The 18,498-nt window shown below is 43.0% G+C and overlaps 1 protein-coding gene across 2 annotated transcripts in view; it reads right to left on the bottom strand.

Moving 5' to 3' along the window:
• The window catches only part of STON2 (stonin 2), a 150,505-nt gene that overhangs the window by 81,132 nt on the left and 50,875 nt on the right, over positions 1-18,498 (bottom strand). For both annotated transcript variants that reach the window (XM_005656442.4, XM_021099580.2), the window contains exon 4: positions 12,968-13,165. In XM_005656442.4, the coding sequence (XP_005656499.3) occupies positions 12,968-13,165 (198 nt within the window). The remainder of the gene's footprint in view (positions 1-12,967; positions 13,166-18,498) is intronic.

Below are 18,498 nucleotides of genomic sequence, written 5' to 3' on the forward strand. Positions count from 1 at the left end.
TTCTAAATCAGAGTATTTCATTATTTTTTTTCAGACTTTAGGAGTTATCTATGGTTACTATAATAATTCAGATCCTACAGAAATAAATGTAGTAAAGTAAGGAAATGAAAAGTCCTCTACCCCAAGATAACCAATATTAGCAGTTAGGGATATATCTTATCCAACTTTTTTCTGTATACTTAGAAACACATACACACACATACACTAACAGAGCAAAACTATAAGTCGGCCAATATAGCAAAATGATTACACATTCTATTCTGTAACCCATCTTCTTCAAATAACATAACTGGAACACTTTCCACGGCTACACAGCATTCCACTTTGACATTTGGGTTTTGTTTGTTTGGTTTTGCTAATATAAACAGTGCTCGTGTCTAATTATTTCCTTGGGGTAAGCTAAGTGTTAAAGAGTGACATTTAAATTGACACCAATAGCTAGAATGCCCTCCAGAAAGGTCTTTCTGCAAGCCTTCCATGCAGATTCCAACGTCTCCATCCCTACACTAGATACCTCCTATTATTTAAACTTTACCAAGTTGATAGACATCATTGTTTGTCTGCGCAAGTGATTATGGGGATTATCATCTTTTCATATTATGCCTTCACATGTCTTCTTTTGTGAACTATCGTTTACTTTTTTTTTTTTTTTTTTTTGGTCTTTTTAGGTCCGCACCCACAGCATATGGAGGTGCCCAGGCTAGGGGTGGAATCGGAGCTACACCACAGCAACGCCAGATCCAAGCTTACCTGCCAGTGAGTCCAGCAGGATACACCAGCCCCTTTGTGAAGGAGCAAGCCATACTATAGGTAAGCAACCCAAAGGCTGAGTGAGAGGTTTGTTAAGCATAAACCACTCCTTTCTCCTTACTATAACTGTAGGAAGTAGGATTCAAGTGAGTGTCAGATCCAAAATTCAGTGTCATTCAGCAAGTGACACTGTTAGCAGTGCCTCCAGAAAGACCATACAGAGCAGGTTTGCAATGTCAGTCAGTTCATCTCGGTCAGGGGAAGGAGAGGACGTCTAAGTTGTGTCTGCACAGTGTTATGGGCTGAACTGCATCTCCCCAAAATTCCTATGTTGAAATCCTAACCCTTGGTAACTCACTATGTGACTATATTTAGAGATAGGATCTTCAAAAGGATAGTTAATTTAAAATGAGTTCATTGGAGTTCCCGTTGTGGCTCAGTGGTAACAAATCCAACTAGCATCCATGAGGACTCAGGTTCAATCTGTGGTTCCACACACTGGGTTAAGGATCCGGCGTCGCCGTGAGCTATGGGTAGGTCGCAGACACAGCTCAGATCGGGCGTTGCTGTGGCTCTGGCGTAGGCTGGCAGCTACAGCTCTGATTGGACCCCTCACCTGGGAACCTCCATATGCTACAGGTGCGGCCCTTAAAAAAGAAAATTAAATTAAATTAAAATTAAAATGAGGTCATCAGGATGGGCCCTAATCCAGTATGAGCATCCTTGTAAGAAGAGAGCTGGACAAAGACACACACAGAGGCAAGATCATGAGAAGAAACAGGAGAGAAGCCTCAGAAGAAATCAACTCTGCTGATATTTTGAGCCTAGACTTCTAGTCTCCAGAATTGTGAGGAAATAAATGCCTGTTGTTTAAGCCACCAAGTCTGTGGTACTTTGTCATGGCAGCCTAGTAAACTAACACACATAGCAGCCTGCAAAAGACTAAGGGAAATTCACCTGTCCCATTCACAGCAAAAGAGCTGTTGAGCACCCTGGGTGCTGCCACTGGGAAGAGCTGATATCTTGTTGACACTTAGACCCCCGCATAGAGCACTTCTCTGCATTTCCTAATGAACCACATGGTGGTGACATGAATTTGTTCTAGGAGGTTGTGGCCGATAAGAATTCTACTAAAGCCTGCCCTTTAACAGCAGTATATTCTACCTCCTGGCTTGACCCAAGTTGATTCATGAATTCAGGCTCTCCGTTGACATGAATATGAAAAGTTAACTTCCACCGTTGAAGAAATCCTATATTAACGTAACATTAACGAGGAGCTTTTCTAAGCTCTGAGAAATCTGAGAAGGGAAGGAGTGATGGCCTGAGGTAAAACCAGGTGGGTGAGAACAGATCTCTAAGAAGATCACAGAGAGAAGACAGGCTGCAGCCCAACATAAAAGAGCCCCCACTGAGAAGCACAAAGACCAGACCTTGTTCCACCCAGACTTCAGGCCTGGACACATTCGCCTGGGAGTCAAGAGATCTTCTATGGCCGCATCTCATTAGGGCGTCAAACTTAGTATTAGGAGGAAAAAATGTTTTGGATCAGAGGGCTTCAGTCTCCTCCACCTCCATTGGTTCCACTGCATTTAACTTTAATGAGTGAACTAAAGCCTCAAGAAAGAGGGTCCATTGTTTAATTCAGGAAAAGAAAAGAAGGAAGGAAGGAAGCAAGCCCAGAGGCAAGGAAGCAACAAGGAAGGAGTTAAAATGTTCAGAGAGAAGTAAAATGAAAAATAACCAGTTATGCCAGGCCAGTCTCTTAGGTTTTTAAATGATTCACAGGATGGGTGAGGACAAGGAATAATAAAGCCTGGCTCTGCCGCTGGTACCTTCGAGGCTTTGGCTTTCTCACCCCAAATGAGAGGAATTCTACTAAATAATCTCAAACTTTTTCAAACTTTAAAGGGTAAAGAATCCAAACCAGTTATTATGATTCCAAACCAATTATGAAGACATCCATTTCCAGAGCCTTAGGACTAAGGACAACACATTAAGAGGGCACCAGGGACCAGCCACTGTGGTTTCAGCACTTTATGTCCACCCTTATTTTACTGAATTCAAGTTAAAATCTTTTTTTTTTTTTTTTTTTTTTTTGGTCTTTTCTAGAGGGCCGCTCCCGCAGCATATGAAGATTCCCAGGGTAGGGGTTCAATCGGAGCCGTAGCCACCAGCCTACGCCAGAGCCACAGCAACTCGGGATCCAAGCCGAGTCTGCGACCTACACCACTGCTCATGGCAGTGCCGGATCCTTAATCCCCTGAGCAAGGGCAGGGATCGAACCCGCAACCTCATGGTTCCTAGTCAGATTCGTTAACCACTGCGCCATGACGGGAACTCCTAAAATCTTAATATCTGGAAAAAAGTACTAACTTTTCTGGGTGTTGACTGGCTTGCCCAAGAACCTTAGTGAGCAATTTCTTTTTTTTTTTTTCCAAATTTCCTTTTTCCTCCTCTTTCTTAATACTAGGGTATGTCTGAGTAGTGTCCATATCAAAGTAACCTTTTCCTGCAATTACCTCACATGCAATTCTTTTTTTTTTTCCCCACTGTATAGCAAAGGGATCAGGTTATCCTTACATTTATACATTACAATTATATTTTTCCCCCACCCTTTCTTCTGTTGAGCAATTTCTAATCTTATGTAAATCAGTGGTGTCTCATCCTCACCTGAGAGACCACTTACAGAGGAAGACACCATCCTTCACAGGCAAGTCCAATGACTATTGTAAAAGCTATCCGCACATAAAATAGCCAGTAAAATAATTCAAACTTATGGCCAGAGGATCTCATTTCTAATTCTCTCAATTCTTTTTCTAGACTTGGGTGTTTGGGAACCAAGGTATTTGGAGGCAAGCTTTTTCTCTTTTTTTCTTTTTTCCTTTTTCTGAGGTAGGAGGAAGGGCATAATTCAATGTGTCAAAAAAGATGAGATTTAACTAAAAACATTCACCGGACACCTCCTTAGTTCCTGGCATTGTGCTGCAGACCAGACTTTGGGGACAATCCAAATATGAAAACCGCATTGTTGCCCTGGGGGACCTGAGTCTGGTAGAGAGATGACTTTCATGCAAAGACCCCTCTGCCAAAGGCAGAACTGATGGCAGACACACGGTGACCTAGAGTAAAGCTCAGGACAGAACCAGCTTGGGATGCCTTGCTCTGAATGCCATACTTGGCACAAAGTGAGGACTTTGTGCTAGAAAAGATGACTGGAGTTTCATCTTAAACCATCAGTAGGACTTTGTCATATGGGGAAAGGGGGGAGTTATTCAGGGTAAAAATCAAGAACAGAGGCATGGAAATGGAACATGCTGGAAGCATGACTGGGGAGCCAGTGTGATGGGTATTCTGCCCATTCTAAATACTAAATGTCTTTTAAATCTGTTCAGTTTCCTCTAACTCAGGCCAGTCCCTTAGCCCAGGCCATCGTGTGTGTTACCTGGATGACTGCAGTATGTTACTACCATTAACACAACCATTAACACACCCAATAACTACTATGAGTTCCAAGTAGCAATGAAATAAAGGAAATTTTGAGAATATCTGTCAAAACTATTAGGTGCTGTGGAAACAGCTGTGATCTCTGTTGATGGTTAAGTGGGAGGTCCTGCTAGTACTACTCTGGTTTGCTGCCTAGACCCACAGCTGAAGGAAAGGCTCATTTCACTAACCTCCATAGAGGTCACTGAGACAATAATGACCCATCATCCAAGTTCATCCACCCTCTGAATTTTAAGTGGTTCAAAATACCTAGTTTTGATCATTTATTTGACCCTGAAAGAACACAGCTTTTTTTTTTTTTTTTTGTCTTTTTGCCATTTTTTGGGTCACTCCCGTGGCATATGGAGGTTCCCAGGCTAGGGGTCTAATCGGAGCTATAGCTGCCAGCCTATGCCAGAGCCATAGCAACTCGGGATCCAAGCCAAGTCTGCAACGTACACCACCGCTCACGGCAACGCCAGATCGTTAACCCACTGAGCAAGGGCAGGGATTGAACCCGCAACCTCATGGTTCCTAGTCAGATTCGTTAACCACTGCGCCACGACGGGAACTCCAGAACACAGCTTCTTACACTCTGTTCTTTAGGACTGGATGCAGTGAAGGGGTCCTTCCAGAGAGCTCTGCCACAGGACAAGCAGTCTCAGAGTGTCAGTAAGCCCGGATGTCAATCCTAATTCTGTCATTTAACTAACGTGTGGCTCTGAGCACTGGTGTTACCAAATATGAAAGCAAGATGGTAACTAAAAAGAACATCACAGAAGGTAATCAATAAAAGGCACTACGGTTGTCACTTTCTCTTCAGGATGAGTGCATTAGCAATTCTAAAAGGCACTTGCAAATCACTGGTTGACGGTCACAGGTTTTTTTAAATTAAGCAGTCCTAAAATATCTAGTTTAGATAATCTGTATGGAACACAGCAACTTAAACTCTGTCACTCTTCCTCCAATTTTGCTCTATACAATGGCTCAATGGTCACAAGGACTTATTTCAATATCACAGAAAATCTTTCCCCAAATCACCTTCTTTGCATTCTCTGAGGTAAACAAATAGGAAAGGAAAATATGAGTACTTAGTCAAGAATATATAGGCTAAGTGCCATTCTGAGATACCCAGACAGACAAAGCACGCCCCCCCCCGCCCTCCCCCGCATCCATACACATCCACAGAAACCATTTTTTTTTAAGAAAACATAAAAAATTATAGTAAAACCCAAATAACAGGAAAATAAAATGAATGGAGACTACTAGATAAATGCATAACATTTGAAAACATGGCGAAAAGTCTTATTTCCACGCTGGTTATAACTACCTGCTCTCTTTTAATTCTTCCCCGTCATGAAGTTACATTTCAATTAGCAAATACACTTAAGCCTAGATAGCCAGAGAACAGGAATGGGAACAAGGATCTTCCAGCCCTCTATCAGAATAGTTAATTTGTTCCACAAAGATCCACTGTGTAATTTCAATGTGCCAGGCATCGTTCTGGGAATATAAGATGAATATGATGTGGTTCCTGCTTCCGAGAAGGCCTCAGACTAGTGGGGACTCCTTCCTGCACAAGTCATTGCCATCCAATGAGATAAACTCATAAGGGAGGTTTGTATAGCTTCCTGGATACAGAGGAAGAAGTACTGGGCCCCCAGAAGGCTTTTGAGCTTTTGTCTTTTTGAGTTTTTTTGTTTGATTTTCTGGGGTTTTTTTTGTTTGTTTGTTTTGTTTTTGTCTTTTTAGGCCCACACCCACAGCACATATAAGTCCCCAGGCTAGGGGCTGAATCAGAGCTGTAGCCGCCAGCCTACAGCACAGCCACAGCCATAGAAATGCCAGATTTGAGCTTTGTCTGTGACCTACACTGAGCAGCTCATGACAACGCCCACTGAGTGAGGCCAGGGATCTAACCCTCATCCTCAGGGATCCTAGTCAGGTTCATTACCCCTGAACCACAATAGGAACTCCCAGAAGGCTCTTGAGAACTGCTTCTCACAACTCACTGAGTTCACAAACCAGCTCTCATTAACAGGCCCCAGGTTGGTGAACTGAGGAAAGACTTGGATTGAATCCCAACACTACCCTTTATAGTTGTGCTGCTTTAGTCAAATCATTTCATCTCTAGCTGTGTTTCTGCATCTCTAAAATGAAATACACATATATATGATGTATAGTAATATCTACTTTTAATGTATGTGGGTGTACATGTAACATTGCTGGTACATAGCAGATGATCTATAAATAAAAACTATTTTTTAAGTTACATATAAAAAGTCTTTTGACAGCAAAAAATTTGTTTGCAGATTATCCATTCTTCATAGGCAGATGTCATATATCTTACTCTTTTTTGTACTTGCAGTGACTGGTAAAATACCAGTTTTACTCAATAAACATCTGTGTTTCTGAGAAACTTTTGAACCGCTCTGGAGAAGGTTTCAAAGAAAACTTCTCATTAGAGTTTTAAAACGTTGATTTTAAAAATCCAAAATGGGAGTTCCCGTTGTGGCACAGCGGAAACTAATCCAACTAGGAACCATGAGGTTGTAGGTTCGATCCCTGGCCTTGCTCAGTGGGTTAAGGATCTGGTATTGCTACAAGCTGTGGTGTAGGTCTCAGACGCAGCTCGGATCTGGCATTGCTGTGGCTCTGGTGTAGGCCAGCAGCTACAGCTCCGATTAGACCCCTAGCCTGGGAACCTCCATGTGCTGCTGGTGTGGCCCTCAAAGGACAAAAAGATAAAAATAAAATAAAATAACATCCAAAATATACAACTCGATGGAGACAAGAATATTAAGGATCCTGGGGCATCCTAAGAGCAGAAGTGAGGCCAAATCTATATTTGTTATAAGAGCTATAACTCATTTAAAAAATATGTTCTTGTTCTTCAATTTTGAGACAATTATTCTGGAAGAACACAAGTTATCACTAAAATTTTTAGCTAGGAAAATAATTTTTAAATAAGTTAACTTATTTTGCCTTGCCTTCCAAACAAAATATATTCAAGGTGAAAAAAAGATCATAGAATACAAATATGCCTTAAGAACAACAAGAATCCCCTGTAAGCCCATCATGCACTATGATAATTACTGTTTACTGAGAATCTGGGGGCCCCTGAGTCTGGTCTAGTGTTCTACCAGCTGCAGGAGGATTAGGACAAAACAAGCAGCAGAAAGAGACGTGTTACATCTTGTAAAGAGGCACGAAACCCTGGTGATGTTTTCATACTATCCTTAACCAATAAGGACAACAGAAACTTTCTGAGCATCGATAAAGTTCTTGTCACAGAAATTGAGCTCTGGAGTCCATGGCCTTCTACTCATCATAAACACTTGTTGCTGAGAAAAAAAAAAAAAAAAAAATGAGTCCAACATCCCTGGGGCAATCCTACTGCTCTGGCAGAAGTCCATTATGATGAATTAAATGCAAATAAATCAAGAACATCTGGCTTACATTTGTTTTAAAGCCCACCGAGGGTTTAAACACAAAGAATCTTTGGCAAAATGCAGTCCTGAGTCTGTTGAATTAGAATTTAAAAAAGGAAAAAAGGCCAAGAGGTATAGCCGAGCATGAGACAAAGTAGAGCTACCTTTGTAAATCCAGGTAAGTTTGTCAAAATATTTGTTTCTCTCATTTCCCAACGTTTTAGTGACGGCATGTATTTCCAATTCAAATTTGCTAATTTATGTATGTAACCTGAGATCTGACCAGGTAAACAGATAGGCACTATGGGTTGATAAAAAACTAAATTTATTTAAATATGGGAATATATATAAACACATATAAATATACACTATATATATACACACAGATACATACATAAATACAGTTCTAGGACTTTTCAAAATCTTTAACAAGCTAACACATGTTATGGATTTCCAACAAAGGTGGCACAGCATCACCTAACATGCTGATCCCCAGCATCCTGGCTTTTCTTAGGCTGGGGCATGGGACACACTTGGGAGAAATGCTGGACTCTTAAACCCCAATGGGATACAGATGTCTGGAATGCAGACGGCTTTCACCACATGCAAACTCATTTCTTTCATTCAAGAATCCATATAACAATCATTAAACACCTGCTACGTGCTTCACCCAGTCTTGACATTCCTCAGTTAGCAAATGTGCCTGAGCATTTTAATCCCACACTTAAATCTCCACTTTTCTTGTGTATAAAAGAAAACCAAAACGGAGGCCCGCTACTCAACAGCAGCGTGTGCTGCTGCAAACATTTCCGTGTTTTCTCTTCCCTGGACTTCCAAGGCAGAAGGCTGATTTTTATTCCTCCAATCCTGTTTAACAACTCAGGTAAAACTAGTGGCATTACAAAGCTGCTCTGACAGGTGAAGACAACAGGGTATGCCTACCATCTAGGAAAAGGGGACCCTGGGGAGACAGGGGTGTTGTGATTTGAGATCTTGCCAATTCCCACTTCTGCATCTGCACTGGAAAGCGAATCCCAGAGCAGACATCAACACTGCTCTCCAGCTCTGCCCACACCCTGTGATTTAACCAAGGTGAGGGGATTTGTTTGTCTTCCTCCTCCTAATTATCCCCTTGGTGAGAAAATGAGAAGAAAGTGTAGGCTGATCACAGAGTCTTTCCCGCCACAATTATACTGGGAATCAGGATGGCCCTGGGGACTGCCAACCCCCTGCAGAACTCCTGTCACAGAGGACAGGGAAGCATGGCTGGCTGTGGCCAGGTACAGAGCAACAGAGCCAAGGTAAACAGGACAGGTCTGGGCCACCATAACCCTGCTCCACACAGGAGATGAATCATGGAGCATCTGCCCCCGCCGCATCCTCACTCCCTGTGCTGCCAGGAAGAGCCTGGCTGCTGGGGAGAGGGAGCTCCCGTGGGAAGCTTCAGTCTGCAACTTCTCTCCACCCTCCACCTCCCTCTGCAAGGCTGAAAGGCATGGGGGTTGTGAGTGGGCAGATAAATGGCAGAAGTGCCCCCAGAGTAGTTCCTCAAAAGGACTCCCAAGCCCTCAGCAAGGAACCAAAGATACTGAACCCCCAACTCCCACAGTGCCTCTCTGCACTCACCTATGGGCTCACTGCTGGGAACTGCAAAGCCCCTCTTAGATCTTACACTGCCACCCATGCAGTTTACAGTCCTCTTTGGGGCAATAAAAGAGTAGGCAATAATTATCCTCATTTTCCATAGCAAAGGGAAATCAGGCACAGAGCTACCACATTAGGAGTTTTTTTACTCCTACAGCACCTTGCCCCATATGAAGCACCTTGGCACACACCTTGCCCTGCCTGCACAGGGACGCCCAGCCTCATTTCACAGATGAGGAAGGGCAGCTCCAGAGAGAAGAGACAGAGGTTGGTGAGAATCTGCTCCACAGCCTCAGGGGCATTCAGTTGATCCTGAGTGACCCATTCAGCCTTGAAATAGGGCTCTCACGGAGGCTGTCCACTGCCCTAGGCCTGGTACTGGGCAGAGGACAGTAATCAGCTGGCTGGGGGGTTTTCCAGTGTGCCTCGGTTTCTCTGAAGCTCTCAATAGCTCAACTGAAAGCATTTGTAAATTCCTCATTTCTGGGGCACATGTGTGAGTGCCACAGGTTTAGAAATACTTGGTCATTCTCCTAACCTTGGTTTTCCTTATCCTTCTTCTAACCTGGGACCCAGGGTGGGGTATCGGCTTTTCAAAGGTCAGGATGGCCCAGGTCAGGATGTTCTGGAAGAGCCTCATGGGGTTCCCATAGCAGGGGCTATATCAGGACACTGTCCACACGGCCTGGGGAACTGCCCTCTAAGCCACTCGCCTCATTGCCTCTCAACTTCCAGGGCCCTGGAGGCACACCAGTTCCCATCTCTGGGCCTGGAAAGGGAGTGGAGGTGTGAGGCAAAAGCAGATTACTCCATCATAAGCAGGTGGAGACACTGCCAGCACCTGGGCCAGTCTGGGCCCTTGCCTGAAGGCCAAAGAATCAGGATATTTCTTTTCAAAATGCAGTGTCCAGAAACGTGTTTATGAAACACAGTACTGTGGGCCCACAGCAGATATCTGTAAGAACTCATATCTGCTAAGGAAACATGAGCTTCTTCCCCAAGCTCTGATATATATACACCTCCTTTATACCTCTCTGAGAATGACGCCTGCCTGCAGGATTCTTGTAAGAGCAGAGAGAATCCACATCTGGCGCGCAGCACACTCAGTAAGTCCTGGCTATGAGTATTACCATTTCTGCAAAAGAGGACGGTCGCCAAAAGGCCACACCTCGAGCTTCCCTGCCGCCACAGAAACCACTTCCTGATGAAGGAGAGAAGCAAGAGCATCGTTCATCATTTTCTGGTCCTGGTTTTGCATTTGCATCTCTGGAGTGACCTCAGCCTATAGGTCATTTACCTCCTACGGGGACGAAAGTGTGTTGGCTATTCTCCATTTGCTTCACCACCACTCCTCCCTCCAAAGCCATTCTCCACCCTCCTACACCTGTTCTGTGGCCTGATAGTTGATCTTTGTGGGCTGCCTCACTAGGGTTCGGTCCCCTTTGACTTCTGGTGGGATCTGCTGACTTGGGAAGTGCCAGCACAAAGATCTGGGTATTTACCTCCCCGCCCCCTTCACCAAGTCTCTGGTGGTCGTGCCATTTCTTCTATAGTCATACCACCCATGGGGCAGCCCCTCCTGCATGATTCTAGCTCTTGCTGCCTCTGTCCCTTCACTAAACTCTCTTCAGGTAAACTCCTCTGAGGCCACCACCTGCTTCCTGCCAGGACCAAAAACAACAGGTGAGGAGGCCTGCTCAGTGAAAAGGGAGATACTAAAAATTACATGCTTTGGAGATGATTAATAATGTCTAGTTCTGCTTATGACTCTGATTTTCTTTGTTAGAACCTTTAGGAATTAAAGCAATTTTTACCAAACTTTAGAGAGGCCACCAAAAAAACCAGCTTAAGCCTAGAGATCTTGACTTTTCCTACAGTGAGGAGCCCACCCCCACTTCTCCAAAGCACTAAGAACCCTGGAGCAGAAGGAAGAAATCACATCCTTGACCACTTACTCTGTGCCAGGCGTTACGTAAGCTGTTCTACATAAACTGTCTCATTCAGAGTGTGTAATAAGGTGCTATTACTATGGCCATTCTTCAGATGGGGAAACTGAATCTTAAAGATGTTAAGAATCCTGTCCATGGGAGTTCCCCTTGTGGTGTAGTGCAAATGAATCTGACTAGGAACAAGGAGGTGGCAGGTTCAATCCCTGGCCTCACTCAGTGGGTTGAGGATCCGGTGTTGCCAGAAGCTGTGGTGTAGGTCACAAATGTGGCTTAGATCCTGCATTGCTGTGGCTGTGGTATAGGCTGGCAGCACCTGTGACTCGACCCCTAGCCTGGGAGCTTTCATGTGCCATGGATGCGGCCCTAACCAGCAAAAAAAAAAAAAAAAAAAGGAATCTTGCCCAAGGTCACACAGCTGGGAAATGGTGGCAGACCAAGGGTCTGAACCTGAGCAGCCTGACTCCAGTGTCTGTGTGCTCTGAGCCAGTACATGATAAGCCTCCTCCACGGGAACACTTGGCAAGGAGGTTGAGCCAGGAGGGGTGAAGGGGAGGCAAGCACAGCCTCTGTTCCTCACTGCCTCAGCTTCTTACTTCCCTTCCATGAATTGCTCCCCATGGTGGGGATGTCATAGAGGCATATTTCAGCTGATAACCAAGGTCATCAGTTACAGAGAATCAATAAAAATTGAGAGGGTTGATGAAAACAAAATGCTATAAAGAACTGTGGCTTGTAAAAAGAGAGAGAGGCCATCATAAACTAGGATTCCTTGCAATATTATTAAATACCACACCAAATCCTGTCTGAACCCTTTAGTCTTCAAGAAGAATCTCTTTCTTTCTATTTGTAGAACCCCCCCAGGAGCACACAGCATGAGGGCAAATGTTAACAAAATTTGAGAAACAATCCAGAGACAAATTCCTAACCATTTTTGAGAAGGAAAAAACAAATCTTGTTAGACACACTGGGTAAATTCATCCACAGGGAAATGATTAGTAACTCATCGCTTTCAAAGGAAAACAATCCCCTGGGCCAAATAACTAAAACACTAGGACCATGCAACATCTTTCCAAAGCCATCCTAAACTCAATCCATAATAGAGTGCTTGTTGACAGGCCCACATTCTATCTGCAAAGCCAGCCAGCATTCCATCCTACACCTACCGGAAGTGTAACAAATGAGAACATGGGATGTTACAGACTGGTGAATAACTCAATCGAGGCACAACAGGATAAACAGAGCTGCAAAATGATCTGTACTCTGGACACAGTGGCTGCATCCTGATTCTCATTCCACTTCACATAACATTTACTTTTTCTCTGCTTAACTCTAACCACCCTCTTGCTGAACAGGGAAGGTGCGTGGGTGGTAGGATGAAAGATTCAGCCTTGTGCATATTACACATAGTTGAGTTATCCAAGGAGAAAATAAATTGACAGGAAACAGCACCTGTATAGAACAGTCAGAAAACAACACCTGAAGATATACTGTCAGATGGTTTCCCGTATTAATAGTCTGCCAACCAACCAGGCAATCTGTGTGCATGTTTTTCCCCCAGTGCAATTTTGAGCCACTCAGAATTCTACCTTTTGACTGGATGACCGCTCCTGAATTCATTCTGCAAACAAAGCTGGCTGCAGAGATTTGAGGAGTGGCAACAGGTCAGCAAAAGTGATTTGCAGAGCCCTCTGGCATGGGGCTTCATCTTACCAGTCGAGTCAGCCCCAGAAGCCGGGCCACTCATCTGCTCCTCAGCACTGACGAGCTGCAGGTCTGTGTACGAGGGCCCAAAACTAGGACTACTGGTGTCTTCAGAATGAGTGGTCCAGCTGTTCTCAGAGGGCAGAGGGCATCTCCCAAGGGAGTCGAAGGAAGGGCACGTCCAGCAGGGCAAGGTCAATGATGTGGCTGGGGACAGACCGAAAACCAAAAGCATATGATATAAACAGTCGTATTTCATGTATCTCTATTGCTTGTCTGACTGTGATGTTGTTCAGATCCTACAAAATCTCAACAGCCATACCAGGTAAGGAAGGATGGAATATCATTCATGCAATAGACCAGGAAAACTATTTGACTGAGAACCCACAGTGAATCAATATCAAAACCAATACTGCAACTGAAGTCTCATGAACCTCAAATCAAAGTTCACCAAAGTATATGAGTGATTTTAGGCTATACTTTTCTTTCTTTTTCCTTTTTTTTTTTGTCTTTTTGCATTTCCTAGGGCCGCCCCTGCGGCATGTAGAGGTTCCCAGACTAGGGGTCTAATCGGAGCTGTAGCCACTGGCCTAGCCAGAGCCACAGCAACGCAGGATCCAAACCGCAGCTCATGGCAATGCCAGATCCTTAACCCACTGAGCAAGGCCAGGGATGGAACCCACATCCTCATGGTTCCTAGTCGGATTCGTTAACCACTGCACCACGACGGGAACGCCCTCTACTTTTATTTCTAAACCTAGGATTCAGCTTCATTCAGACCAAAACTATACGCAGTTTCACCCTTACCCTTACATTTCCTACACTCTTAGTAGAGCGCCAACAATCTCAAGAACTTAACAATTTGCACTGCAAAATTAGAGCCAGTTTGGGTTAAGGGAGAAGTATGTGACTATGTATGTATTGGCATATGAATGCGATATGGTTCTGTTTGCTCTGAGTCTGATTATAAATGGAGAATCTCAGACTCTTACACGTACAAATTGAGATCTTTGGAGGCTGTTGACCTGCCATATCATGAAAAATATCTTTAAGGGGGAAATGCACAGGGCTTAGCTTTATCTCCTTACCCTGAGCACCAAATTCAACAAAAACCATTTTGTAAAGTGTTGGTTTTGTTTTGTTTTGTTTGTCTTCTTGCCATTTCTAGGGCTGCTCCTGTGGCATATGGAGGTTCCCAGGCTAGGGGTCTAATCAGAGCTGTAGCCGCTGGCCTACACCAGAGCCACAGCAACTCAGGATCTGAGCAGCATCTGCAACCTACACCACAGCTCACGGCAATGCCGGGTCCTTAACCCACTGAGCAAGGCAGGGATCGAACCTGCAACCTCATGGTTCCTAGTCGGATTTGTTAACCACTGAGCCACAACGGGAACTCCAAAATCACCTTTCTTGATTGTCCTAATTTGTCTTTGGTTAATTGCCTATCACATGGCTTCTCCTCAGTGTTGCATGAGAATATTATTGTAAATGTACCGACAATACTGAAAATGAGTGTGAAAAGACTGTAGACTGGAAAGGAAGAATAAAAAGGAAAGAACAGCAATTACTGAGTACTCCTGAAACATCAGACACTTTTACAAATGTTATCTCATTTTGCCCATGGATTCTGAAGTTCGGCAGTGATCTTACTTTACACAGAGAGAAACATTCTCAAACAGGTTAAGTAGCTTGTCCAAAAAAGATAGAGTAAGGTCTCGTGGCAGGAGAATCAAAATTATACTATTGGGTTAAGAAACAGGAAAAGAAACTGAGATTTAAGAGGGAAATAATAAATAAATAGCAATACTTGTGACATGGTATAAATATGAAACTTCAAAGAATTTGCACTCCGTATTCTCTTAGACATTTATAAGACATATAGGTCTTTTCTCTATCTGGAGTGCTCATGGCTCACACTGTTTTCTCTAAAAATATCACCTTCTCAGTGAAGTATTTCTGAGCTATTTTCTCCAAAGATGCAAGACCCCTTCTCTGCTTTATTTTCCCTTAGCATTATCTCGAACATGCTATATATCCAATGTCTTCTAGAACGCAAGCTCCTTGTAGGCAAGGATTTAGGTCCATTACTGTTTACTTCTGTACCCCGAAGGGGAGCAGAATTTGACACCACCAAAATATGGCTGTTGGCATAAGGATTATTTTAAGCTGATTATTTTTAAGAAACATTAAACATATTGTTAATGGCGTTCCCGTCATGGCACAGTGGAAACAAACTTGACTAGGAACCATGAGGTTGCGGGTTTGATCCCTGGCCTCACTCAGTGGATTAAGGATCTGGCGTTGCCATGAGCTGTGGTGTAGGTTGCAGATATGGCTCAGATCTAGCATTGCTATGGCTGTGGCGTAGGCCTGCAGCTGTGGCTCTGTTTAGACCCCTAGCCTGGGAATCTCCACATGTCGCGAGTATAGCCCTAAAAAACGCAAAAAAAATTTAAAAAAAAAAAGTATATATATATAGTTAATGGTAGTTACATTACAAGGCACGATGATATTTACATTGTAAGGGAAATCTCCCACTCTGTACCAGGAATAGGAAGAGGACCAAATCTCTAGAAACCCTTTACGAAGGCGAGGACTTAAATCTGCATAACAACCTTACCCTTGTTTACAATGCTTTTCCTGGTAACTCCCCAAACTGGCCTTTCCCCACCCCCAGCATCCTCCTTTGTCTTTAGATGGAGATGGTATTTAAGGTGGTGGCTTGGCCATTTGGGGAAGCTATTCAGTTTTTCTTGTTATCTCCCATGTACAGAGGAGTGTTCATGTTATGAAACGTTTGTTCATTTTTATTCTGTTAGTTTTTCTGGCAGGGAGTTCTTAGCGAAGAACCTAGAAGGGTAGAGGAAAAATTATTTTTCCTCCCCACAAGCCTCCAATTCTAGAATAGTACCTAAAGCAAAGTAGGCATTCAATAAATATTTATTGGTTATGTCAACAGAACTACCATAAATCATTTCATAACAGTCTATACATAGACAGTCCATATTAAATATCAACTGTTAAAACTAGGTTGTTACCTAAAAAACTCACACACATACATGCAAAATCAAACACTAAAAGTAAGAAAACAAACAAAACCCAAAATGAAAACAAAAGTGAACTTGTAAAAGATGATCACAGAACAACCATTTTCTATGGTATCATGGATTAGACACTTTGAGCTATTGTGGAAATAAAATTAAAATATTAGGTAAAATGTAGCAACATTACTTAAAATACATCACGGGGTGAGCAAGAAAGTTAAGAGTTATCAGAGGCCACGTGAAAGCTGGAACCAAAAGTGGTAAGCAGAGCATACAACCTGATTTTCACACCCTGAGGATTTTGTAGAAACCAGGGAGACCCCCAGAGTTTGAATTTTTTCAGTCTCTTGAGAAGAAGGTGTAGGGGAGCAGAGTGTGCCACCTTAAATTAGGTCTCTGTGCCATGTTAATTATGTTAGGCTGGTTACTGTCTAAGAAACAACAGACATGGGAAAAACTCTGAAAACCAAATAGGAGCTACCCTTTTGCAAAAAAAAAATTTCCATTTGTAAGGGAAATCTCATTTATAAGGGTTTGTCCCTCATGCAATGCCTCTCACCAAGAGGAAGATGACTAAATCTCTAGAAACTCTTATCAATGGAAAAGATTTGGACTTAAATCTGTATCATAATCAGCCTTGTTCACTCTGCTTTTCCTGGTAACCTCCCACAACAGACCCTCCCCCATCCTCAACATCCTCTTTTGTCTTGAGGATGGCATATAAGACGAGGGCTTCAGCCATCAAGACAAGTTACTCAGTTTCTCTGGGTCTCTCCAATGTATACATGTTATTAAACTTTTAAAAAGCTTTTCTCCTGTTCATCTCTCATGTTAGTTTAATTCTTAGATCAGTCAGAAGAACCTAGAAGGACAGCAGAAAATTTCTTTCTCCTGTACAAAGGCAAAGGGAAAAAAACCCTAGGGCTTATTTAAGATGGAAAAATCTAACAGAGGATATGATGTGTAAAGCTAGAATTCTCAAAGGGCTCCGTTAAAGAGTAAATTAGGAACAACTGCCACTAATAACCCCAAGCTAATAGTAGGAAAGAAAACTGCCTTAAGTCTGGATGCAAGACAGAGAAAAAAATATTTGAGAATTTATAGCTACCGGCTATCCCATATAGAGGTTTGCAGCAAACACTATTTGTGTGGTCGGAAAAAATTCCAGTCTAAGAACCTGGTTGAAGTACTTCCAGGTTGATAGTGGCCTCAGGCACCAGGGAAAGGCAACCACTAACCCTTTTTGGAGGAAGACACCTTAAAACTAACCTTCATACAGAATGTTCCTCAGCTGGTGTGCATGTTGTAAAAAAGCAAAATAAAAGAAAATAAATTTTAAAAATCATTAATAAATAAATCACAAAATAACATAAGAAATCAAGTTACTATGAATAAAAGCAAGAGAGCCAGCAAGGTGTGTGTGGTGGGGAAGTGGGGAGTAGAGGGAGGAAGCAAAAAGAATCAGACCTATAAAGAATTCAGACACTAGAATTATTAAGCAGAAAATGCAAGTAAGTTTACCGTATTTCAGGAAATAAGAAGAGAAATTGAAAATATGAGAAAGGAGCACACAGAATTGAAAAAGAACTAAATGAACTTCAGGAGAAGAAAAAATATCCTTCAGGGCCCTCCCTGGTACAGAAGCCCTCCTTTATTCCCTGTTTCTTGCTTACAGAAAAAAGCTTTGGTCTCCTAGGTCTTCCCTGAGTTCCAAAGAGCAGGCTCAAGCAGTTACTAATTACCCGAGTGAATGCAGAAACAAGGAAAAGCAGGCAAGAAGGAAAGGTAATAAAAGCTTAAACAATCATTCAGTGATAAAACCAAGTTCTGGTTCCTCCCCAAGGGATATCTGACAGATATCTTTGAGCTGTTCTGCAGGAACTAAGACCCCCCACCTAGGGGAGGATGGTGACTGTGTGTGGACCACAAGCACTACACCCCAGACTGGCTGAAACCAGGTTGATGATTAAGGCTCCCGTGAAACATCACCCTGTTACCTCATCACCAACCAGTCAGGACAAAGTCCACAAGCTGTAACCCTTGCCCCAAATGTTGCCTTTAAAAACCCTTCCCTGAAAGCTATCAGGGAGTTCAGGTCTTTTAAGCAGGAGCTGCCCATTTCCCTTGCTTGATACACTGCAATAAATACTGTACTTTCCTTTACCGCAACCCGGTGTCATGTTAGATTGGCTTTGTTGTGCAGCAGGCAAGCAGATCCAAGTTTGGTTGGGTACACCATAAATACAAATTGCACTGGACGGCATAGAGAGACAAAGAGATGAAAATATGAAAGAGGTTAAAATGCATGAAGGACAAAGTGAGAGGTTCCTATAGATGTCTAATCTGAGTTCCTAAGGAGAAAAGAGAAAGAATGGAAGACAATATTTGAAAAAATGCTGGCTGAGAATTTCCCAGAATTTATGAAAGATTTTATTTGTCAGATTAGAAATCTCAAAATAGCTCAAGGAAGGTATCCAAAAATAAATCCAAAAGTAG

Source organism: Sus scrofa, chromosome 7 (genome assembly GCF_054392235.1).
Source record: "Sus scrofa isolate SSC_HxYL_T2T_F1_AM1 chromosome 7, Sscrofa_HxYL_maternal_Yorkshire_Landrace_v2.0, whole genome shotgun sequence".
Classification (NCBI taxonomy): Eukaryota; Metazoa; Chordata; class Mammalia; order Artiodactyla; family Suidae; genus Sus; species Sus scrofa.